Raw genomic sequence first — 21,500 nt, 5'->3', positions numbered from 1 at the left:
AACATTAGACTGAGAAACACCTCGGATTACTTACCAAGAAAAGAGAGCAGAATGACTCAGTCCTCTTTGCAGCAGTGCTGAGGGCTGGAGCAGCACTTCTCAAGTCCAACACACTCACACATCCCTAGTTCACATTCAGATGCTGGGGTGGGGCTGGGGTTCTGTATTCCCAGCAAGCTCCTTGCTGAGACCGCTGGTTTTGCAGCGGCAAAAGTCTAAAATAAAATGAAACAATGCTTTTAGAATTTAGAAGAAAGTGAGGCTCCTGGCTGGCTCAGTCAGTAGAGCCTGCGACTCAGTCTTGGGGTTGTGGGTTGGGGCCCCATGATGGGTGTAGAGATTACTTTAAAAAAATCTTTAAAAAAGGATTTGGAATAAAGGTATCCTGAATGTAAAAGTTCACAGCTAGCCAAATTATTGATCCAATATGAGACAAAATAAAGACGTACAGATATATTCAGTTGCTCGTAAGCTTACCTACCATGCACTTCCCTAAAAATATTACTTGTCAATGAACTTCAGAAAAGCATAAAAGGAATTAAGAAGTATAAAGAAATATATGCCTTCTGGAGCTAATCCCAGGGGAGTATGTATAAAGAAATACCTGGATAGTAGTTGTGTGGTGAGCCTGGAACACAATTAGTCCAAATTAGAACAGGAAGTCAGAGGGATCAAAAGAATGGCTTCAAGAGGGAAATGATTTCAGTTCAGCAAATAGAATGATTAAGAAACAGGAAGATCTTAATGATATGATGGAAAAGGCATATGTTTCTTCTGGAAACAAGGTGGTGAGAGTGGGGGTGGGGAATCCATTAAAATTCCAGGAAAAATAAAACTACTCAAGCGAAGCATGCTCCAGTCATGAAGCAAACTAAAACATGACATGAGACTCTGTTTCACCTTGACACTGGAAGCTTCTTCTAGCAGAACAAAACCCACTTAAAAATGGTTGATTTTGGAGTGAGGCCCTAGAGGAAAGGGATGGGCAAAAGAGTTTTACTTTTTATTTGAGACAACTTAGTATGGCTTGAATTTAAAAATTTGGGTATATTTAAAAAGTCCCTCCTTTAAGTATAAAAAGTGAGGAAAGAGAAGGAATGAAGAGTAACCAAAAAGGAAGACTTCTCTGAGAGGGAGAACAGAGACCAGTGTATCTCTCTCTCTCTCTCTCTCTCTCTCTCTCTCTCTCACACACACACACACACACACACACATGCACATGCATGCATACCCCTTACCCTCCAGCCCTAGTGTTCTCCCCACTCTCACCACTGGAGAGAATTCCTAATTCTCCCGGACAACCAGGACCTCGGGGGCTGGGATGGGGCCTTGGGACCAGTATGATATTAGGTGAAGATGGAGCGTTGGACTGCTGAACCTGGACTCCTCCTGTTCCTGGAAGGACCCATGCAGTAAATTGGAAAGAACATTCTCTCTGGGGTCCCCAGCCTTCTGGCTGTAGCTGAGTAGCAGGTGGAGAGGTTGCGATGACAGAAGGAGAAAAGTGCAGAGACCCCTAAAATCAAAGGTGAAATTTGGGTCAGACCCAATCACAGCACCCTGGAGCATCAGTTCCAAAGGGCTTGAGATCCGGGTGGCAAGAGCAGGGGTCTAAGGAACAGCTGGTACAGGGGCTGATGGGGCTGTGGCTGACACGTCTGCTTACCTGAAGGATCAGCTGCCTTCTTATTCTGAGGGCTCTTGGAGAGAAAACACAAAAGCATAGGCTGAGAACCTGCTTGACCCAGCAGAATCAGGGGCAAATGGTTCAAGGGATCTTCCCCAAGACCTTCCCCAAGATAGAGTTACATCCAGAACTACCTCTGATGATGGCAGCAAAAATTAAGGGGAAGTGCATGAAGTGAGACCAGAGAGGCAGGCTCTCTGCCTGCCTAGTGAAGGCTGAGAAGGTCATGGGCAGGGCAGCCAAGAGTAGACTTGGGACTGAGTCTCACTTCTGAAGAAGGTAGTGGTGCCCGGACCAGGGTGGTGGCATTGAAATGGAGTGAGGAGGACAGCTTGAAGATCTGCTTAGGGGATAGAACTGATAGAAGCTTTTATAAAATCTCATCATTAGGGGGAACTTAGAGGGACTTTGGGGTGATACCCTCTTAGAAAGCTAACCGAAGTAATTTGAACAGGCATCTTGTTTTTCTATTTCTAAATCCAATGACCAGTACACAAAGCTGGCACCATTTTTTTTTCAAAACTGGATGATTTAACATCTGAATATTGAACGCTGTCCTCGACGACCCCACGTGTGAGATTTTGAAAAAGGGAGCCTTCTGAATCTGGCCTACTTGTTTACCTTTCCTTCTCTGCTCCCCAAAGTGATTTCATTTTCTGTACAGCAAGATTGATTTTGGCATTGTTTTTCAAGCTGGGGGCCTATGAGTTCTTTACAAGAATGTGTTAATTATTTGTTTTAATTTTGATGATAATCTAAACAGAAATAGTCTAAGTGAGTTATGTCGATTGTCTGGATAACAACCACAAAACCAGAGACTGCCAGGGGATGTTGGCCTTCGTCTTTATATTTGCAAGCCTTTGGCACCAAATAACATTCACTTTGGTCACCAGGAACCAATGAAGAAAGAACAGATGTAGGTTTTCTATGACTAAAACAAGGTCTTTGTGCCAGGCAAAGGCCAACGGGTTGGTGTAATGTGCTACTGATGGTACTGATGGTACTGATGGTCATAGTCCGAGACCGCAAGGAGAAGGGCCTCTTCCCCCAGCTCCCGGCAGCATGGGGCATAACCCATCCAGAGGAACCTGCATGGCCAGGGAGGGCCAAGTTCATGTTGCAAAACAGTCTGCCACATTTTATTAGGACTGTTGATGTGAATCTCATTTGTTTTATAGTTTTGCTTGTATTTAATCTCATAATTTATACTTGAACAAGAGCCAGAAACATATGTTTATATCTGGTTAAATGTTTGAACATGTTTAAGTAACATTATAATTTGAAACAACTTAAGTCAACATTGGGGGTTAAGGAGAATTTTTGTTTCCCTTCAGAAGGGGTTTGTGCCTTACTCAAGATTTAGAAAATTTCATAGGATTTCTGTCTTTTTTTTTCTTTTAACATTCTCCTCATTACCATTTATTTAATTTTGTTGCAGATTTAAAACTTCAGTTGCTTTACCTTTTAAATAAAAGAAAATAAGTGTACCAGTAATATCTCTTCCAACTACACTGGATATTTTGTTGTTGTGAGGGTGTGGCTTCAGGAGAAGCCAGACACACGTGTGGTGCACTACAGGGAAACTTGGCCTCAAGGGGCAGATATGAGCACATGGAGCAGGAGGGAAGGCAGGGGCTGGGGCGTGGGGCTGAAAAAGCCTGGGACAGCAGCAGCAGCCCTGTACTGGGGAACATGGACAAACTAGTCAGGAAGTTCAACTTGGACCCAGCTGCCAGTGGGGTTACCAGTCAGGACACAGTTAGCTGCTTGTGACAGAATACACACCAACATGGCCTACACCACGAGAACATGTATCATCCTCCATGGCAACCCGAGAGCTGTTTTAGTGGCCTCTTTGACCTTAGGCCCAAGACTCACTCTAGCATTCAACTCCACTGACATGGGAGTGGTTCCTGGGTGGTCTCATCTGTGTCTTGGAGGACATTCCAGAAACCTTGTGCAGAAGCCCTCTGCCAAATTCCTCTGAGGTCCCACTGGCCAGGACTGTGCAGCTTGCCAGTGCCTTAGCTGCATGGGAGCTGGGGGTGAGCACTGGGCATTTTCCACCTCTTTAGTGAGAGAAGGTGTGGGCCAGAGAGAAAACTGCGTGTGGGTCAATGGCAGCTAGTCGCAGACACCTGACCAGTAGCATCTGTCCTGCAAAGTAGGTATGCTTCTAAGGTGGGCTCCACCATCAAGGAGAAATGGGCTGGCCACAGATGGCTGATTTATGGGGCTGGGTAGTGGGAGTCAGGACCCATTCCCAGGCTCCCTACACTGCTACATGAGGATCCTTGTGATCCTTGGGATCCTTGAATGAAGCTCACGCCAGGCGTTACCAGATCAAGGGTCTTCAGGGCCAGGCAGAGACCTATGTAACTACAGTAGGCCCCTGAAATCTCAGAGTGCGGTGGGGACTGGGGCAGATGTGGGCCTCTGCCCCTCTCCAGGGGGCTGTTGCTACTTATTTCCCACCAACTGTTGCCTCAAGGGAACATGGGTTCAGGCTTCCCAGAAATTCCAATTTTTCAAGAGAAGGGGAAACACATCATTGGTTTTTAATGTGAAACGGTTGGGGAGGAGGAGGTCAAAGAAAACGTCTGTGGGGTGTGCTGAGCCACAGGGCCTGGCACTCAGTAGGTACAGATCTCTTAGCCCTAGCCTGCTCACCTCCTTTGAAAGCTGCTCTAGCAAACATGGCCCCAGAAGCTGATGGATGAGGTTGTGCCTATCCCTGGAGGGGGGCAGTGAGGAGGGGGGTAAGCTTTTTAAAAGTTCTCTTCCTGCAAAAAATGAATTATTGGGATCTCATCAAGATAAAAAGCTTCTGTACAGTGAAGGAAACAATCAACAAGACTAAAAGGCAACTGACGGAATGGGAGAAGATATTTGCAAATGACATATCAGATAAAGGGTTAGTATCCAAAATCTATAAAGAACTTACCAAACTCAACACCCAAAAAACAAATAATCCAGTGAAGAAATGGGCAGAAGACATGAATAGACACTTTTCCAAAGAAGACACCAAGATGGCCAACAGACACATGAAAAGATGCTCAACATCACTCATCGTCAGGGAAGTACAAATCAAAGCCACACTGAGGAACCACCTCACACCGGTCAGAGTGTCTAAAATTAACAATTCAAGAAACAACAGATGCTGGCAAACATGCAGAGAAAGAGGAACCCTCTTGCACTGTTGGTGGGAATGCAAGCTGGTATAACCACTCTGGAACACAGTGTGAGGTTCCTCAAAAAATTAAAAATAGAACTACCCTATGACCCAGTAATAGCACTGCTAGGGGTGCTAAACATGTACCCCAATGTTTATAGCAGCACTCTCAACAACAGACAAATTATGGGAAGAGCCCCAATGTCCATTATGGATGGATAAAAAAAAGATGTGATTTATCTATACAATGGAATTCTACTGGCAATGAGAAAGAATGAAGTCATGCCATTTGCAGCAACATGGATGGAACTGGAGGGTATTATGCTAAGTGAAATAAGTCAGTCAGAGAAAGACAGATCTATGTTTTCACTCATATGTGGAACTTGAGAAACGGAACAGAAGACCATGGGGGAAGGGAAGGGGAAAAATTAGTTACATATAGAGAGGGACAGAGCAAACCATGTGCCCAGTGGACTTTGAATTTCCTTTGTCACCCTCATCCCGTTATTCTGTCCTACTGACCGTTCCTGCCTGTCTCCCCAGCATACAAGGGTTCTAGCATTCTCTTGGTACCCTCAATGCCCAGCACAGAGCCTGGCACCCAGGAAGTGTGGTGTAGGTGTGGGATTATTAAACATGTGGACTCTGGGTTTAAGTCCTAGTGCCACCACTTCCTAGCTGTGTGACCCTGGCAGACTGACCTCTCTAGGTCTCAGTTGCCTTATCTAGGCGATGGGATGATTCTACCCAAAGTTGTCAGGAGGATTAAATTAGTCATTCCACTTAAAGAGTTTGGAACAGATCTGAGTCTTACTAGGTGATCAAAAAAAAAAAAAAAGGTAGCTGTTACTGTTAGATATTGAGCAAATGAATGAACAAATAAATAAAGCTTATCCATGCCCCTTGAGGGGTGGATGTTTCTTATTTATCTTTGTAATCCCCACTATACTCAACGTAAACAGTAGGTGCCTTGTACACAGTGTGTACTCCATAAATGTGGGTGGGATGAGGGAAGAAAACCACAAAGATGTACTTTATTTCCTACTGGGAGGAAACATTGGGAAGGTAAGTTAAATTTGATCCAGATTTAACAACCACCACCACCACCACCACCACTACAAAACCCCCAAAGAACTCCTAAGTTATACTGAGCAGTGCGTGAATTTTTGCTAAGCTTGTATCACTGCTTTAGATCCATCCATCCTCCTCAAGTATAAAGTTTTTAATGTTTTTAAATGTTGTATTTATTTCTGTGAGAGAGAGACAGAGAGAGAGACAGAGAGAGAGAGAGAGAGAGAGACAGCGTGAGCAGGGGAGGGTCAGAGAGAGATGGAGATACAGAATCTGAAGCAGGCTCCAGACTCTGAGCTAGCTGTCAGCACGGAGCCTGACACGGGGCTCAAACCCACCAGCAGTGAGGTCATGACCTGAGCCGAAGTCGAACGAACGCTTAACCTACTGAGCCACCCAGGCGCCCGTAGATTTATGTGTTAAAATAGCTTCCTACCTTCTCCTCACTCCTGTCCCTTCCTCTTCCCTCTTCCTTCCTTCCTCCCCACTTCCCTCCTTTTCTTTCTTCCTTCTTTCCTTCCTCCCTCCTTCTTTCCTTCCTTTCTTCCTCTCTCCTTCCCTCCTTTTCTTCTTTCCTTTCTTCCTTCCTTCCCCCCTCCCTCTCTCCCTTTCAGAATCCCTTCTGGGCAGGGAATTTTAAAAGATTCTCCTCAGAGAAATCTCACCTTGATGGGATGTCCAGCACCTAACAGGGGAAAAAAGTTAAGGGCTTAGAGAATCACGTCCACTCGGCTTTTTCTCACAGCCTCACACCCTGGGTGACAACCTAAGCTGCCCTCAGGAACCTAGAGTTGCCAGGTACAGTAATGAAGATATAGGACATGCAGTTACATTTGTGTCTGGCAATCCTCCTGAGATCCTGAGGGCCAAGTCCAGCTCTGTGGGGTGAAGCCTGTGTAGTCATATGAGACCTCATGCTTGGAAGGACTATGCTTGGTTTAATACTCTGCTCTCACTGTCATGAAATTCTCAGTAATTTTTGAGCAAGGGGCCCTGCATTCTCATTTTGTACTGGGCTCCAAATTACATAGCCAGTCCTGCCTAGAGCATGATTTGGGACCCCAGTGCCATAAGTATTGCCACTTTGAGTGGCTCCATCACCCTATATGGCTCAAGCCTGAGCGCAGCCCCACTTCCTGACTCCTCCTTGTTGCATAACGGATGATGTCTGGTGGCTTTTCCTAAGACGCTGCGTTTTCTATTCTAATTGGTTCTCAGTATTTCTGTCTTGGCAGCAGACACCACTTGCTAAGACTTTTTCATCCAAGTTTCACTGTACCTGGCATAAATCAGTGAGATACTTAGTATATAGAAATGCTAGTTGCTTCATAGGTGCCTTGAAAAGCCATTTGACCTAAAAAAAAAATAAGTTTTATTGATGTTATATAATCAGTTTTGCCTGATACATATGATATTCATTATAAATGCATGTTTATGATGTCATTATTCTGCACAATTGCTTAGACTCATAGTTTCCAAATGTTGACTGTAGATTAGTGTGATTCCTCCTGCAGATGGGATCTTTTTTAAAAGGCAAGAATATGACTGTTTTGACTACTCAGGCCCCTAGAATTCCCTTAAGAAAGGGGCTTATGAGCAGGTGCATTGGGAATTCATCACATATATATGAAAAAGAGTGTTCATATTTAGAACCAGAGAACTGTGCAAATAACCACAGAAACAACATGACCACAAAAACAGTCACCTAGAATGAAATAACATCACAAGTTGTCTTAAGAAAATATTGTCTAAGTATTCAAAACACCAGACTTAGGTAAGAGTGTAAGAACTTGTATTACAACAAGATAATATTTCACCTTACAAAATGATCTACTACTGGGTTCATTTTTATTTTTATTTTTTAAGCTTATTTATTTTGAAAGGGAGGGAGGGAAAGAGAGAGAGAGGGAGAGAGGGAGAATCCCAGGCTCTGCACTGTGAGTGCAGAGCCCAGCGTAGGTCTTGAACTCATGAACTAAAGCATGAAATCATGACCTGAGCCAAAATCAAGAGTCAGATGCTTAACTGACTGAGCTTCCCTGGGTTCATTTTTAAATAATGAAATCTCTACTACAACTAAGACAGTCAATGCTTAAAAATTATATTGAATTTCCTAATTTTGGGTAGTCCGTATTGCTGTGAAAGCTGTCACTTTGGGGGGAATCTGAGTAATGACTAGAGAGAAACCTCTCTGTACTATTGTAGGTTTTCAACGTTTTATGGGTCTATATTTTAAAATAGGAAGTTAAAAAATGTGTATGTGTATGTGCACACACACACCCACACACACCCACACAGACACACCATAGCATATTATAATGTATTTAGGAGCACATCTATGAGTGAAAACAAGCACATCTTCATTGCACGCCCAGTTGAGATAGTCACTGTTCTCTTTGCCTCTCTGGTCATTTATTAGGTAAAGTATGGGAATTAGAGATTGTAGTGCCCAAACGGCATGGTAGCTGATAGCTTTAGCCATTAATCTTTCACCAAGGGGGTATCCACAGCAGGAAATAAACTCAATTTAAATAATAGTTTCTTGTCTCATGGCCTAGAAAAGGTGGAAAGAAGCCAAGAGCCAGGAACAAAAGGGTAAGAAAAGGGAGCAGAGATCCAAAACGACTGATCTGCTGGCGCCCAGTTTGTCTATCTTTTCTCTTAAGTTTAGCCCCTGAACCGGATTGTTGTATCATTCTAATTTTAATTGTAGCTAGGGTGAGGTATTTTTTCCAGTTTAAGTTGCTTAAATCGGAAAGGTGGAAGTAGTGACAAAAACGAAAGGAAATGATTAATGGATGAGATATTAAAAACAGGAAGGAGATTCACTTACTTACTCACTCATTCAAGAGAGGTCCTTCTGCTCTGCACTCTGGGTTGCCCACTGTCTGACGACATAAGGTTGAGCCAACTGTGACCTCCTGGCATTTACCTTCCAGGCAGTAAAAAGATAAGAAACCAAGAAATAAGTTGCTTCATTCTTTATCATCAGACAGCAATAAATGCTATGAAGAAAAATAGAGAAAGGTAAAGATGTGGAAGGATAGAAATCAGAGAAAGGAATTTTTAATGCTTGGAATGATGTTGCTCTTGTAACACAGGGGACATGGAATTATAGCCATCATAAATTTAATAGATTGGCAAAAACAAAGACTATAAATATTAATCCTAGTGATGTGTCAGTGAAACCAGACTTAACCACTATCTAATTTTAATTCTAGTTAAAGTTAGTTAATTCCTCCCCTCCCATTTTTCCCCATCTCTGGGAGTGTTTTGATTTTTACACCTATTTTGTATAGCAGCAGGCATAAAAATGTTCATGTCCTTTGACCCATAATACTGTACTGTGATTCTTAAACATATTGGACTAATGCCCTCTTTTTTGTAAAAAATATTTTGTAATACTCCCTTTACTATCCTGAAATGAAGTCACGGATAATATAACTTATCTAGAGATATAATTTCAAGAATTCAAGAAAATAATTCAAAGAAACAAAAGGAATTTATAATAAACATAACAACATAGTAAGACCATGTCTGGAAGCCAGTGCATGGTATTATCATGGCAGCCTGCAGCAGAGATGGAAGCCCAGGGCTAGGGATGTGTCACAACTGGGGACATCACACCAGCTTGCATGTCACTGTCCTAAAGCAAGACCCATGGCCTTCCCTAACTTCAGAGAGCAAGGGACTTCAGTCCTTCCATAGGCCTGAGATGGGAAGATCATGAAAGCTTTGGTGTAACTGAGTTAGGCTCTGGGCTGTCAGTTGGCTGCATGGGTTTGACCACATGGCTTTTGACAGGGCACTGGAGGTGGCAGCGGTCCTCTGCTGGCTCAGGCAGTCCCATGAATAATTGCATGACTGGCTCTGCCCAGCACTGCCAGAAAAGTCCCCCTAGACATATTTGCCTTGACAGGTTTCTAGCATCTTTCTTCTAGGCCACGTGGCCCTCTATAAGGATCTTTGCATCAGTTGAGGTCATGGTTATGAGATTCATTCTTAGGTAGTAACCAAAAAAAAAAAAAAAAAAAAAAAGGACAATGAATGCTATTTGTCTGAGTATACTGATATCAAATTAATGACAGTATAAAATTGGAAACAAGCTAAATAAATGGATAGGAATGCTTAAGTAGCTATGATGTCTCTAAACATAAAATATCATACAGCCATTAAACAGATAACTAGGATCAAAGGCAGCAGTGTAACCCAAAAATATCACTTAATATATACTCTTAATTGAAAGTATATATAACATTTTTTGTAATCGCTATAAAAACATAAATGTATCTGAAACAAAGAAAGAAATATTCTAAAGGTAGTTCTGTATGTGATTGAATCACCTGTAGATTGCTATCTAACAAACCACCCCCAAATTGAATAACTTTTTTTTAATGCTTATTTACTTATTCATTTTTTGACCAAGACAGAGCACAGCTGAGAGGGGGCAGAGGGAGAAAGAGAGAGAGAGAGAGAGAGAGACAGAATCCAAAGCAGGCTCCAGGCTCTGAGCTGTCAGCACAGAGCCTGACACGGGGCTTCAACCTATGAGCCATGAGATCGTGACCTGAGCCAAAGTCGGACAGTTAACCGACTGAGCCACCCAGGCACCCCCAAAATTGAGTAACTTAAAACAGCACACAATTGTTAGCTCCTGGTTCTGTGGGTCAGCAATTTGGGCTGGGCTCATATGGTGTCATTCTTCTGCTGGCCTCGCCTGGCCCCTCTCACACCGTGGCAGTCAGCTCGGTGCCGGGCACGGCAGTCTCACTGACACATCTGGCAGTTGCTGCCGACTGTCAGGTGTGCCTCTGTCTGTAGCAGGCTAGACATGGACATCTTTTTTTTTAACAAAACAGGAAAAGCATGCAGTATGTTAGGACCAAACTATAACTTTCAAGCTGCTGAGGGGGAGGATTGATGGAGGCTGTTTTATGTGTACATTTGAATACTGTTCCCCAAAGACCTCAGCAACCACAGAATATTAGAGGCAAAAAAGGAAACTGACCATCCATCTGTCCAGTTCAGGGAAGGCAAGGTTTTATCTGAAGTATCAAGTAAACTACTCGGTCCCAGGACAGGCATTAGAGGCTGCTGTCTCAAGCAGGCGAGAGAGCAGTGAGTAGTTAGCCAGCTGGGCGAGTTGGCCATCGGGGAGGGACTGACAGGGGTAGTGTGAGCACCACACATGGGCCGTGGGAAATGGAAGCCTCCGGAAGGATGGGGTTTGCATTTGATTCCTTTCGAGGAGTTTACTAGAAGCACCCAGACCTTATCCGGCTCCAGCATTTAAAGATACCCTAGCACATCTTTACATTCTTGATAAATGACTGACAAGTGATAAACTCTGCACAGGTTGTGGTCCGGGAGCTGCTGGCTCAGTGCATCAAACAGCATCAAGAGAAACCACTCTCCACCTTGTTCCGAAACTGGGCTGAGTCTGGGAGTGACAAGCTGAGAACCAGGTACGTCATTGCTTAGGCCCTGACCATCCTGGGCCCTCTGCGTCTCATTATTGAGCCTGCGCGCAGGGAGCCACGTCGTGGCACAACCGCTCTTGTCGAAGTTTTCAATATTCCATATATACAAGAAATACACTAATTTGTAGCCTCAATGCTCATTCGCCTACTCCCCGACTTAAGAACCACTATACGAATTCTGTTCTTTCTACTCCTGTTCCTTCCAAATTGTGTGTCTGTCGTTCCCGGCACTTCAGAGATTTTAATCCTAAGTACCCCATGAGGTGGGTTCTTCTTTCCATTTCACAGAGGAGGAAACTGAGGCATAGTGGTTATTTTGTCCATGGCTGCTTGCTCATGAGTGACAGAGCTAGGATTTGAACGCAGGGAGTTTGGCCTCAGGATCCACACTTTTGCTTGTTTTTATTGATTTTTAAGTATTGCCTTTAAGTTTGATAAACAAGGGGTGACGTATGTGTTATTCTGTAGCTTCCTGTTTTCACTCTATTTCGTTTCTAAGATTCGTCTAAGTTGTTACGTGTGTGGATGAAGAACTGTTCTCTTCATTTACAACATTTCATCATGTGTACATGTCCCCATTTACTTACCCATATTCTAACATCCAACATCAGTGGACATGTGGGTTGTGCTTTTGATATTTTGCGCAAAGCCCCTGTGAAAAAAATGTACGTTTTCTGGGTAGTAGGTATAAGAGTTTTGACAGGGCCTTCAAATTTAGTTGCTCTGACTCAGAATAAGAAATAAATTTGACATCAACCACTGACGCCCACACATCCATAGAGCTCCCCCCTCTGCATATACCCAAAATCAGACACCGTTGAAGCAAACATCTCATGAAACATTGCTTATCCTGTTACTCGTAATGGTCTCTGATAGTTTTCAATTTTATTTTTTTTAAAAACTATTAAAAAAAAAAAAAGAAATTAATGATAATAAAAAAAAAAAAAAAAAAAAAAACNATACAAGTGTTCAAGTTCACTAGATAGTAACAAATTATTTTTCAAAGTCATTGTACAAATGTATACCTTCACTGGAAGGATGTGTCCTATGGAGCCATCCTCACCAACATCCAGAATTATCAGTCTTAATACACACACACACACACACACACACACACACACACACACACGTCTCCTGCTGTGACTTTAAATCGCATTTTCCTTATTACTGTTAAAGTTGAGCATGCCTTCACAAGTATATTTGCCGCTTTTATTTCCTCTCATGTGAAATACCTGCCCATGTGTTTTGGCAATTTTTCTTTTTCTTTTTTTTTTATTCTCACTGAGTTTTGTTTTTGTTTTTGTTTTTATCCTTTGTTATTACAGATGTTACAACTACCTTCCCCAAGTTTGTGCCTTGTCTTCCATTTTCTTTATGGTGACTTTTAACACAAATTCTTAAATTACAATTGAATGTATCAATCTTTTGTACTCCACACTTTGTGCATCTTGTCTACTGTGAGACCATGAAATGTAAGTTTGAGAGTTTCACTTTCCACATTTAATTCTCGAGTCTGTTAGAGATTTGTGTCTGTAGTGTGAAGAAGGGATATAATTTCAGGGGTTTTTTTTTTTTTCCTCCCCCAGGGATTGTGTTTTGTTCCAGCACCGCTTACCAAATTGACCATCTTTTACTAGAGATCCTCAGTGCCCGCTCTGGGATTTACATAGATTTCTACATATGTGGGAGCCCATTCTGGGTCTGTTTTATTCCTAGTCTGTTTGTGTATCCTAATCCAACACTACAATACATTGTTGCAATTACACTAGATTTAAATTATAACATTACATTATTATATCTAAAATATAATTCAGAGAGGTGCCTGGGTGGCTCAGTCAATTAAGCATCTGACTTTGGCTCAGGTCTTCATCTCACAGTTCATGGGTTCGAGCTCCATGTCAGGCTCTGTGCTGACAGCTCAGAGCCTGGAGCCTGCTTCCGATTCTGTGTCTCCCTCTCTCTCTGCCCCTGCCTGGCTCACACTCTGTCTCTCTCTCTCTCAAAAATAAATAAACTTTAAAAAAAATTTTAAATATAATTCAGAATCATGCTGACTTTTTCCCTTCCATCTAAGTTTTGGAATCAGTTTGTTATGTTTCTCAAAACAAAACAAAACAAAACCCTGCAGATACAAAAGGAAAATATTCTATGACTGTGGTTTTATGAGGCATCTGGGGTAGTCAGATTCATAGATACAGGAAGTAGAGCATGGTTACCAGGGCTGGGAGGAGGAGAGAATGGGGTGCTTTATTGAGTGGGTACAGAATTACAATTTGGGATGATGAAAAAGTTCTGGAGAGGAATAGTGGTAAAGGTTGCGCAGCATTGTGAATGTACTTAATGCCACTGAACTGTACCCTTGAAAAGGGTTAAAATGACTGATTTTATGTAATTCCTATCTTACCACAATTTTTATTTTTTTAAATGTTTTTATTTCTGAGAGAGAGAGAGAGAGAGAGAGACAGTGTGAGCAGGGGAGGGTCAGAGAGAGAGGGAGACACAGAATCCGAAGCAGGCTCCAGGCTCCGATCTGTCAGCACAGAGCCTGACGCAGGGCTCGAACCCACAAACCGTGAGATTATTACCTGAGCCGAAGTCGGACGCCCAACCGACTGAGCGAGCTACGCAGGCGCTCCTTTACCACAATTTTAAAAACTCTGCTGTTATTTTCTTTGAAAGTGTTTTGTCTTATAGATCTGCAGAAAAATGGACATATTTATAATACTGACCTTTGTCTCAAAGATTGTAATTTTCTAAGTGTTTCTCAGAAGTTTATAATTTTTTCCATACATAGTACATCCTTTGATAAATTATTAGGTACCTTATGACTTTCTCATTGTAAAAAGAATATTTTTGAAGTTATGTTTTTGTTGTTGCCCATTTATTATAAATGCAGTTGACTTTTGTATATAAACCTGACCATAAAAAAATTTCTTCTGGCTCTGTAGATTGAGTGGGTTTTTTTTTTCCATAGACAATCATACCATTTGCAAATGATGACTTTTTCTTTCTCTCTTTCCACTTCTTATTCCTTTTATTCTTTTTCACGTAGAAGGTGTTCTTTTGTCTTTTTTCCTGGTTTTAAAAAGACTTACCTTAACATTTCGCTATTAAGAAGGCTATTTGCTGAAGTCTTTGATAGATGCACTTTACTTCCTAAAGAATCTTCACTTACTGTTATTTCTAATACCTTTTGGTCATTAGTAGATGACAATTTTTATTGATTTTACTACAAATGATTTTTTGCATCTATTGAAATGATCTATCTATGTCTTCTTTAGTTTGTTAATGTGGTAAATAATTCTCATAAATCTTTTAATGTTAAACTACTCCTGCATGCTTGAGAAACATTCACTTTTGTTAAACTGCATTGTTATTTTAATATTCCCCTGAGTTTGGCTTTGCTAGTGTTGTTTTAGGGCTTTTGTTTACTTCTTGGCTGCTCTTGTCCTCCCTTGTAGTTCCCTGATTTGAATTCACGTCAAATTTTACTGGTTTCATAAAGCTATTTTGGGAGTCTCTTCTTATTTTGTGGGAGAATTTGATAAGTTATTTGAAAACTCTCTGGGCCTAGGGGAATATTTAAACTACTAATTCAATTACAGTTGACCTTGAACAAAGCGGGTATGAACTCCACAGGACCACTTACATGCAGACTTTCTGCGATAAACATAGACAGTACTGTAAATGTATTTTCTCTCCCTCATGATTACCTTTAAAAAAATTTTTTTAATGTTTCTTTTTGAGAGAGAGAATGACAGATTGCAAGTGGGGGAGGGGCAGTGAGATTGGGAGACACAGAATCAGAAGCAGACTGCAGGCTCTGAGCTGTCAGCAGAGAGCCCCATGTGGGGCTAGAACTCGCGAACCATGAGGTCACAACCTGAGCTGAAGTTGGATGCTTAACTGACTGAGCCACCCAGGTTCCCATGGCATCGCATGTAGTTTAATTGTTTTAAGACCATTTAGGCTTTCTCTTTTTTAGGTTTCATAAATAATATTTTCTTAAGAATTTATCCATTTGGATTTGAATTTATTGGTATAAGGTTTTTCACACTGTTCACTGATTATCTTTTTACCTTCTGCTAGATCTGTAGTTATGTCCCATTTGTCACTCCTAGAATTCATTTCTTGCGCTCTCTCTCTCCTTTATTGTTGCTTAATCTTACCAGATGTTTGTTTGTTTTTTTTTCAAATAACCAACTTTCCTCTTTGTTGATCCTCTCTGTGATAACTTTGTTTTTTATTTCATTGATTTATGCTTATAAATGTTGTTTCCTTTATTCTACTTTTGAGGAGTTTTTTGCATTTTTCAGATTCTGTGCATTTTAAAAAATTGTTATTGTTATTTGGAGGCAGATTATCGTCTCCATAACTAAAATGTGTTGAACTAATTTCCAAGCAAACTATTTATTTTAAAATGTCATTTAAGGGTGTCTGGGTAGCTCAGTCAGTTAAGCATCAGACTCTTGATTTCAGCTTATGTCATGATATCACAATTCATGGGATTGAGCCCCATATCAGCCTCTGCACTGACAGTACAGAGCATGCTTGGGATTCTTCCTCCCTCTCTCTGTGGCCCTCCTCTACTCACACGCTCATGCGCGCGCTCTCTCTCTCTCTCAAAATAAATAAACTTAAAAATAAAATGTCATTTTATCATCCTGATTTAAAACATGGGAAATAGGGGCACCTGGGTGGCTCAGCTGGTTAAGTGTCCGACTTCAGTTCAGGTCATGATCTCTAAGGTTGGTGAATTCGAGCCCCATGTTGGGCTCTTTCCTGACAGCTCAGAACCTGGAGCCTGCTTCCAATTCTGTGTCTCCTTCCCTCTCCACCCCTCCCCTGCTCTCTCACTCTCTCTCTCTAAAAAATAAATAAGCATTAAAAAATAAAAAAAGTAAAACATAGGAAACACAATAAATAATACTGTGTGGAACTTTTCAGGTCTGTTAGCATAAAGTGAAATTAAGAAATATGTAATCTGTCCTTTTCTTCTTTTCTCTCTCTCCCTTTCACTCTCCCTTTCTTTCATTAGTTTGAAAACTTTCCAGCCTATGAGGAGTTGAAAGAACAGTATAACTCCCATCAGAATCAGCTCCATCCATTCAGGAAACATGTTCCCAAACTGGCAGCAAATCATCTGCCCTTTCATTTCTTTTCCAGATAGCAGAGCAGGGCTCCTTTCCATCATTTTGAAAGCACAACAGACCCTCACCCATATGCAAATTTATATTCCTAGCAAATTTTCCAGCATAGACTTGAGATGTGCCAAAGGCAGTATTCCAATTGTAAATATTTGGAAAGTTCCAGTCCATTTATTTTTGTCTCAGTTATTAACCTCCAAAACAGTACATATCTCTGTCCCACACATCCAGGTTTTACTGATTCAGTCTGTCTGTGTTTATCTACTTACCTCCCAAAACCTTGCTCTGATTTTTATGTAGATTGAGAAAAGCCTTTATCATCCAACATGTTTTCGGTGTACGGGGGACTTCTGTGGGCACTGGTGATACGGCAGTGACTGTGGCTTCTCAGCCTTCATGGAAGTTATAATCAGATGGCAGTCATATTGACAACTCATGAGAGATGTACCCACGAGCAGGCAGGGGGTATGAAGAAGGACGGGCTGAGAACTTGCTGGTGCCCTAGAATGCCTCCAAGTAGGCAGTCATTTGTGTGAGTGCTGAGAGGCTAGCCCTCCATCTGGACTGTGGGAGGAATTAGTCTCCAGAGACTAGGCGAGGGAGCCAGGGCGTGGCTCTGAGGGTGGCTGGACCTGGTTCTGCAAACAGCTCCCTTCTGCCCTCCTGTCCTGATGAATGCTGCCTCTCCCCCTCCCCCTGGGGCTGCCTCGCCTCCTCCCCTGGGGCTGCCACTGGAGCCCTGGCTGCCCTCATCACCACCATGGATCCTTAGGAGGCTGTAGGAGCTGAGGAAAGTGAAGATTCTGCATTATACCTAAAAGTTTTACCATATTGTATTATGAACATTTTCAAGTATTGAGCAAATTGAAAGACTTGTAGTGAACGTTTATAAACCCACCATCTAGGTTCTACTATTAACATGTTACTGTGCCTGTTATATCACACATATATCCATGTATCCCTCAACGCACTCATCAGTTCATCTTTTTTTCCCTGATGCGTTTCAAACTGAACAGCAGACATCAGCTCACTTCTAAATGACTCAGCAGGAACATTATTCACTAGAGTTCAAAATTTGGTTACAGTGTTTTTCTTCCTATGTAGAACTTACATACAATGAAATGCACAAATCGTAAGGGTGCATTAACTGAATTTTGACAAATGCATATATATACCTGTATAACTCTTGTTAAGTTCTAGGTCACCAGCAGTACTCCAGAAAGTTCTCCTATGTCCCTTTTCAGTCAGTTCCTGTGACCACCACCCCACATGCAGCCACTAATCTGATATTTTTCTACCACAGATTAGTTTATCCCGTCTTAGAATTTCATGTAAGTGGAACCATATAGTACGTACTCTTTTGCGGCTGGCTTACTAACGTGGCATGATGCTTTCTGTGGTTCATTCATGTTGTCATGTGTATTAGTTTGTTCCTTTTTATTGCTGAATAGTATTCTATTTTATGGATATAGTAGGATCTGCTTTCCATTTTCTTATTGTTGGAGAGACACTTAGGATTTTTCCATTTTTCACTCTTCTGAGTAGATCTGCTGTGAATATTCCTATGCAAGCCTTTTTGTGAATATACGTTTTTATTTCTCTAAGGTAAATAGTAGGAGTGGAGCTGCTGAATCATAGGGTATATGTTTCCTTAGGTTTTTCTTTTTCAAATGTTTTTATTTATTTCTGAGAGAGAGAGACAGAGAGAGACAGAGTAAGCAGGGCAGGGTCAGAGAGAGAGGGAGATACAGAATCTGAAGCAGGCTTCAGGCTCTGAGCTGGCAGTTAGCACAGAGCCCAACACGGGGCTCGAACCCACAAGCTGTGAGATCATGACCTGAGCCGAAGTTGGACACTTAACCGACTGAGCCACCCAGGTGCCCCTCTGTTTCCTTAGTTTTATGAGAAACTGAGAACTTTTTCCAAAGTGGCTTTGCCATTCCACACCTCATCAACAAGTATGAGAGTTCTGGTTGCTCTGTATCCTTGTCAACATTTGATGATGTCAGTATATTTAATTATAGTTGTTCTGGTGGATAGATAATACTACCTCACTGTGGTATTCATCTGCATTTCCTTGATGACTAATGATGTGCCTTTGAATTTAACTTAGATTTAGAACCATTTTGACCTTCTTACACAAGAAGGTTGCCTTTAGCAATATTCTTAAGAGTCTTCACAGTGTTTTTTGCTGGGTGAGTTCCTAAAGCTATGCCATGTGGTTGTGCTCGGCATGTGATAGATGAGATCCGCATCCTGTAGAACATGTAGTTCACAACCTCAGGTAGACAGTATTCTATCGTATACATTCCTAAACAGATAGTTTCTAATGACAAAATTCAGTCTCTAGGCTTCATAGTAACAGTCTCTGGAATGACTGAAACATACATTTCAATAAAATATGACAGTTCTTTCACTTTTTGTTAAGTAAACTAGGACAGAAGCTCAGCTTTCTAATGACCAGATTTGGAATAAGTGTTGATGAAATTTAAATCTCCTGGTAAATTGGCATGGAAATGACCTCCCATCTTTACTGTCTACACAAAGGGAAATTATCGATTCAGTGCTTGGCATTCTCAACAGCACTGTATGAGTTGCTTCTTAATGTTTCTCTTATGGCTTCCGATTAAGCAGCAACAACAGCTACTTGTGGGTTTAATCTTAATTAATGAGAATCCAAATTACTTGGGTCTTATGACAAGTTACTTTCCAAGAATATGGGGTGAGGGGGCCACAAAGGTGTGGCTAAGCTATGGGAAGCCCTAAGTGCAAATTAAGCCCTTCACTGTCTATCTAAGTTGCAAAGACAGAAGTTTCATGGGGCAGAGGGTGGGAGAGTGCAAAATTAACACAAAAGCCCACATGTTGAAAGGCCTGGAGGGCTTTAAGGAAGACAGGTGTTTTGAGTCTCTTTGTGCCTAAGTCTCTTACCTCCCCTGTGCCTGTTTCCTCACTGCCAGATGGGGAAGATGGAAATTACTGCCTGCTGAAGAGAGTCATTATCTCTGCAGAACACTGTACCCTGCACTTGCCCATAGCCCGCTCACTGACCTCTTGGGCTCCTCATTCCTTAAATACAAGTGTTCCCTGAGACAGAACCTGAGCTGGAGCGCATTCTGCCCGTGTGACCTTGAGCAGGTTGCTGAAACTTGCTGAGCCTCAGTTTCCCAAACTATACATTGAATACTTATAGTATCTGCATCATAGAAATCTTGAGATTGTCAAATAATTCACAGTGGTATTTAGCACAGGTCCTGATTCATTATGTATTTAAGCAATATTAACATTGACAAATAACTTGTCACAGTATTTGATGAGTAATATTCCTTTGTGATCATTATTATAACAAATGCCCAACAAGGGTTGAGAAAATTATTATAAACCCAGTGGATGGAAATTATATAGTTCTTAATGAAGAAAGACTATATAAAATATTGAATAACTATCTCTAATACAACAGTACGTGAAAAAAAAGCAGGAAACCAAATTATCTTTACCACAAAGACAACCACATAGGATAAACTAGAGCCAAGCACTCATCAGAATACTAAAGGAAGCACGAATACAGTGAGGAAGAGAGGTGAGGGGGCTGAATTGTATTTACACTACTTTTCTATTGGAAAAAAAATATTTTTGACTCTCTGTTTTACTCAAATTGAATTCTTTGGTAAGGGCCAAATAATAATAATGGACACTGTGTTTCTCCATCAGTTTCCTGGCATTTGATGTGGACACAGTTGGAAATCTCGCCTTTCTGTTGAAAGCAGTGAATTTTCGTGAAAGGGTTCTTCAGCGGAGCCTGGTGGCCAGAATTCATTATAAGGTAAAGATACATTGTGTTGTTGTTGTTGTTTTCCTTTTGACATGTGTTTAAGGCATATCTGCTAAATGTAGAGGATGAGTCAGGGTAATTACAAGCTTCTAGACGTGGCTGGAGTTCCTACAGGGCATTTGTCTGACATGACAGCCCTGTTTGCTCTGAGGCTCCCGACGCTACTGTTTAACCCTTTTGTGTTGGCTTTTAGAATTCCACCCGCAAGACATCATTTGGCTGCCATCGACGTTGATGAGTAGAGTGATTCTTAACCCTTATTGGAATTGAAAAATCATGGTCTGTGTGTTAAAATGAGTACGTTGTTCTCTGGGGGAAAAAAGGTACATTAGGCACATTCAAAAACTTACCGTTGAGGCTGCCTGAGTGGCTCAGTCAGTTAAGCATCAGACTTTGGCTCAGGTCATGATCTCGCGGTTTTGGGGTTAGAAGACCTGCGTCAGGATCTATGCTGACAACCTGGAACCTGCTTCTGATTCTATATGTCCCTTTTTCTCTCTGCCCCTCCCCTACTTATGCTCTCTCTCTCTCAAAAATAAACAAACATTAAAAACATTGGGTGCCTGGGTGGCTCAGTGGGTTAAGCGTACTGACTTCGCCTTCCCAAGTTAGACAGCACAGAGTCTGCTTCAGATCCTCTGTCTCCTCTCTCTCTGCCCCTCCTCCTTCTTGTGCTCTGTCTCTCTCAAAAATAAAGATTTAATAAATTTAACAAATAGTTACAAAGTTCAAAATCTAAGAATGTTTTGGGGGGAAAACATGAATTAAAAAAACTTGACTCACTGGTTCTACAATAGATAGGGTTTATAATATATTTTAAGGGAAGATAGAAGCAAGGGTAAAAACATGCTCAATTTCTTACTTTAATTGCAGGGTAGGCAAAAGATACTATTTTGTTCTGACTTTGATCAGTAAAGAAACTTAGGTTAAGATATATCTCATTACATTGAAAGTTAACATGAGTACCAAACACAGAATGCCTGTTATCCAAATCGCTACAGAAGACACAGCAAAGATCAATTAAGTGACCAGAAGTTTGTGTAATCAGAGGCAGAGCAAGGAACAAATCAGAAAGCATGTTCTTAGCAGCCTTAAAGATTCCCCAGTGCAG

The 21,500-nt window shown here is 41.5% G+C and overlaps 1 protein-coding gene across 2 annotated transcripts in view; it reads left to right on the top strand.

Moving 5' to 3' along the window:
* ACOXL (acyl-CoA oxidase like) overlaps window positions 1–21,500 on the top strand; it is a 337,609-nt gene that overhangs the window by 211,163 nt on the left and 104,946 nt on the right. For both annotated transcript variants that reach the window (XM_077773455.1, XM_077773456.1), the window contains exons 14-15: window positions 11,286–11,395; window positions 20,269–20,380. In XM_077773455.1, the coding sequence (XP_077629581.1) occupies window positions 11,286–11,395; window positions 20,269–20,380 (222 nt within the window). The remainder of the gene's footprint in view (window positions 1–11,285; window positions 11,396–20,268; window positions 20,381–21,500) is intronic.

The sequence above is a fragment of the Crocuta crocuta genome, unplaced genomic scaffold, assembly GCF_008692635.1.
Source record: "Crocuta crocuta isolate KB4526 unplaced genomic scaffold, BGI_CrCroc_1.0 scaffold67, whole genome shotgun sequence".
In the NCBI taxonomy this organism is placed as follows: domain Eukaryota; kingdom Metazoa; phylum Chordata; class Mammalia; order Carnivora; family Hyaenidae; genus Crocuta; species Crocuta crocuta.
The sequence above is the reverse complement of the archived record's forward strand: the minus strand, read 5'-3'. Positions and strand labels throughout refer to the sequence as shown.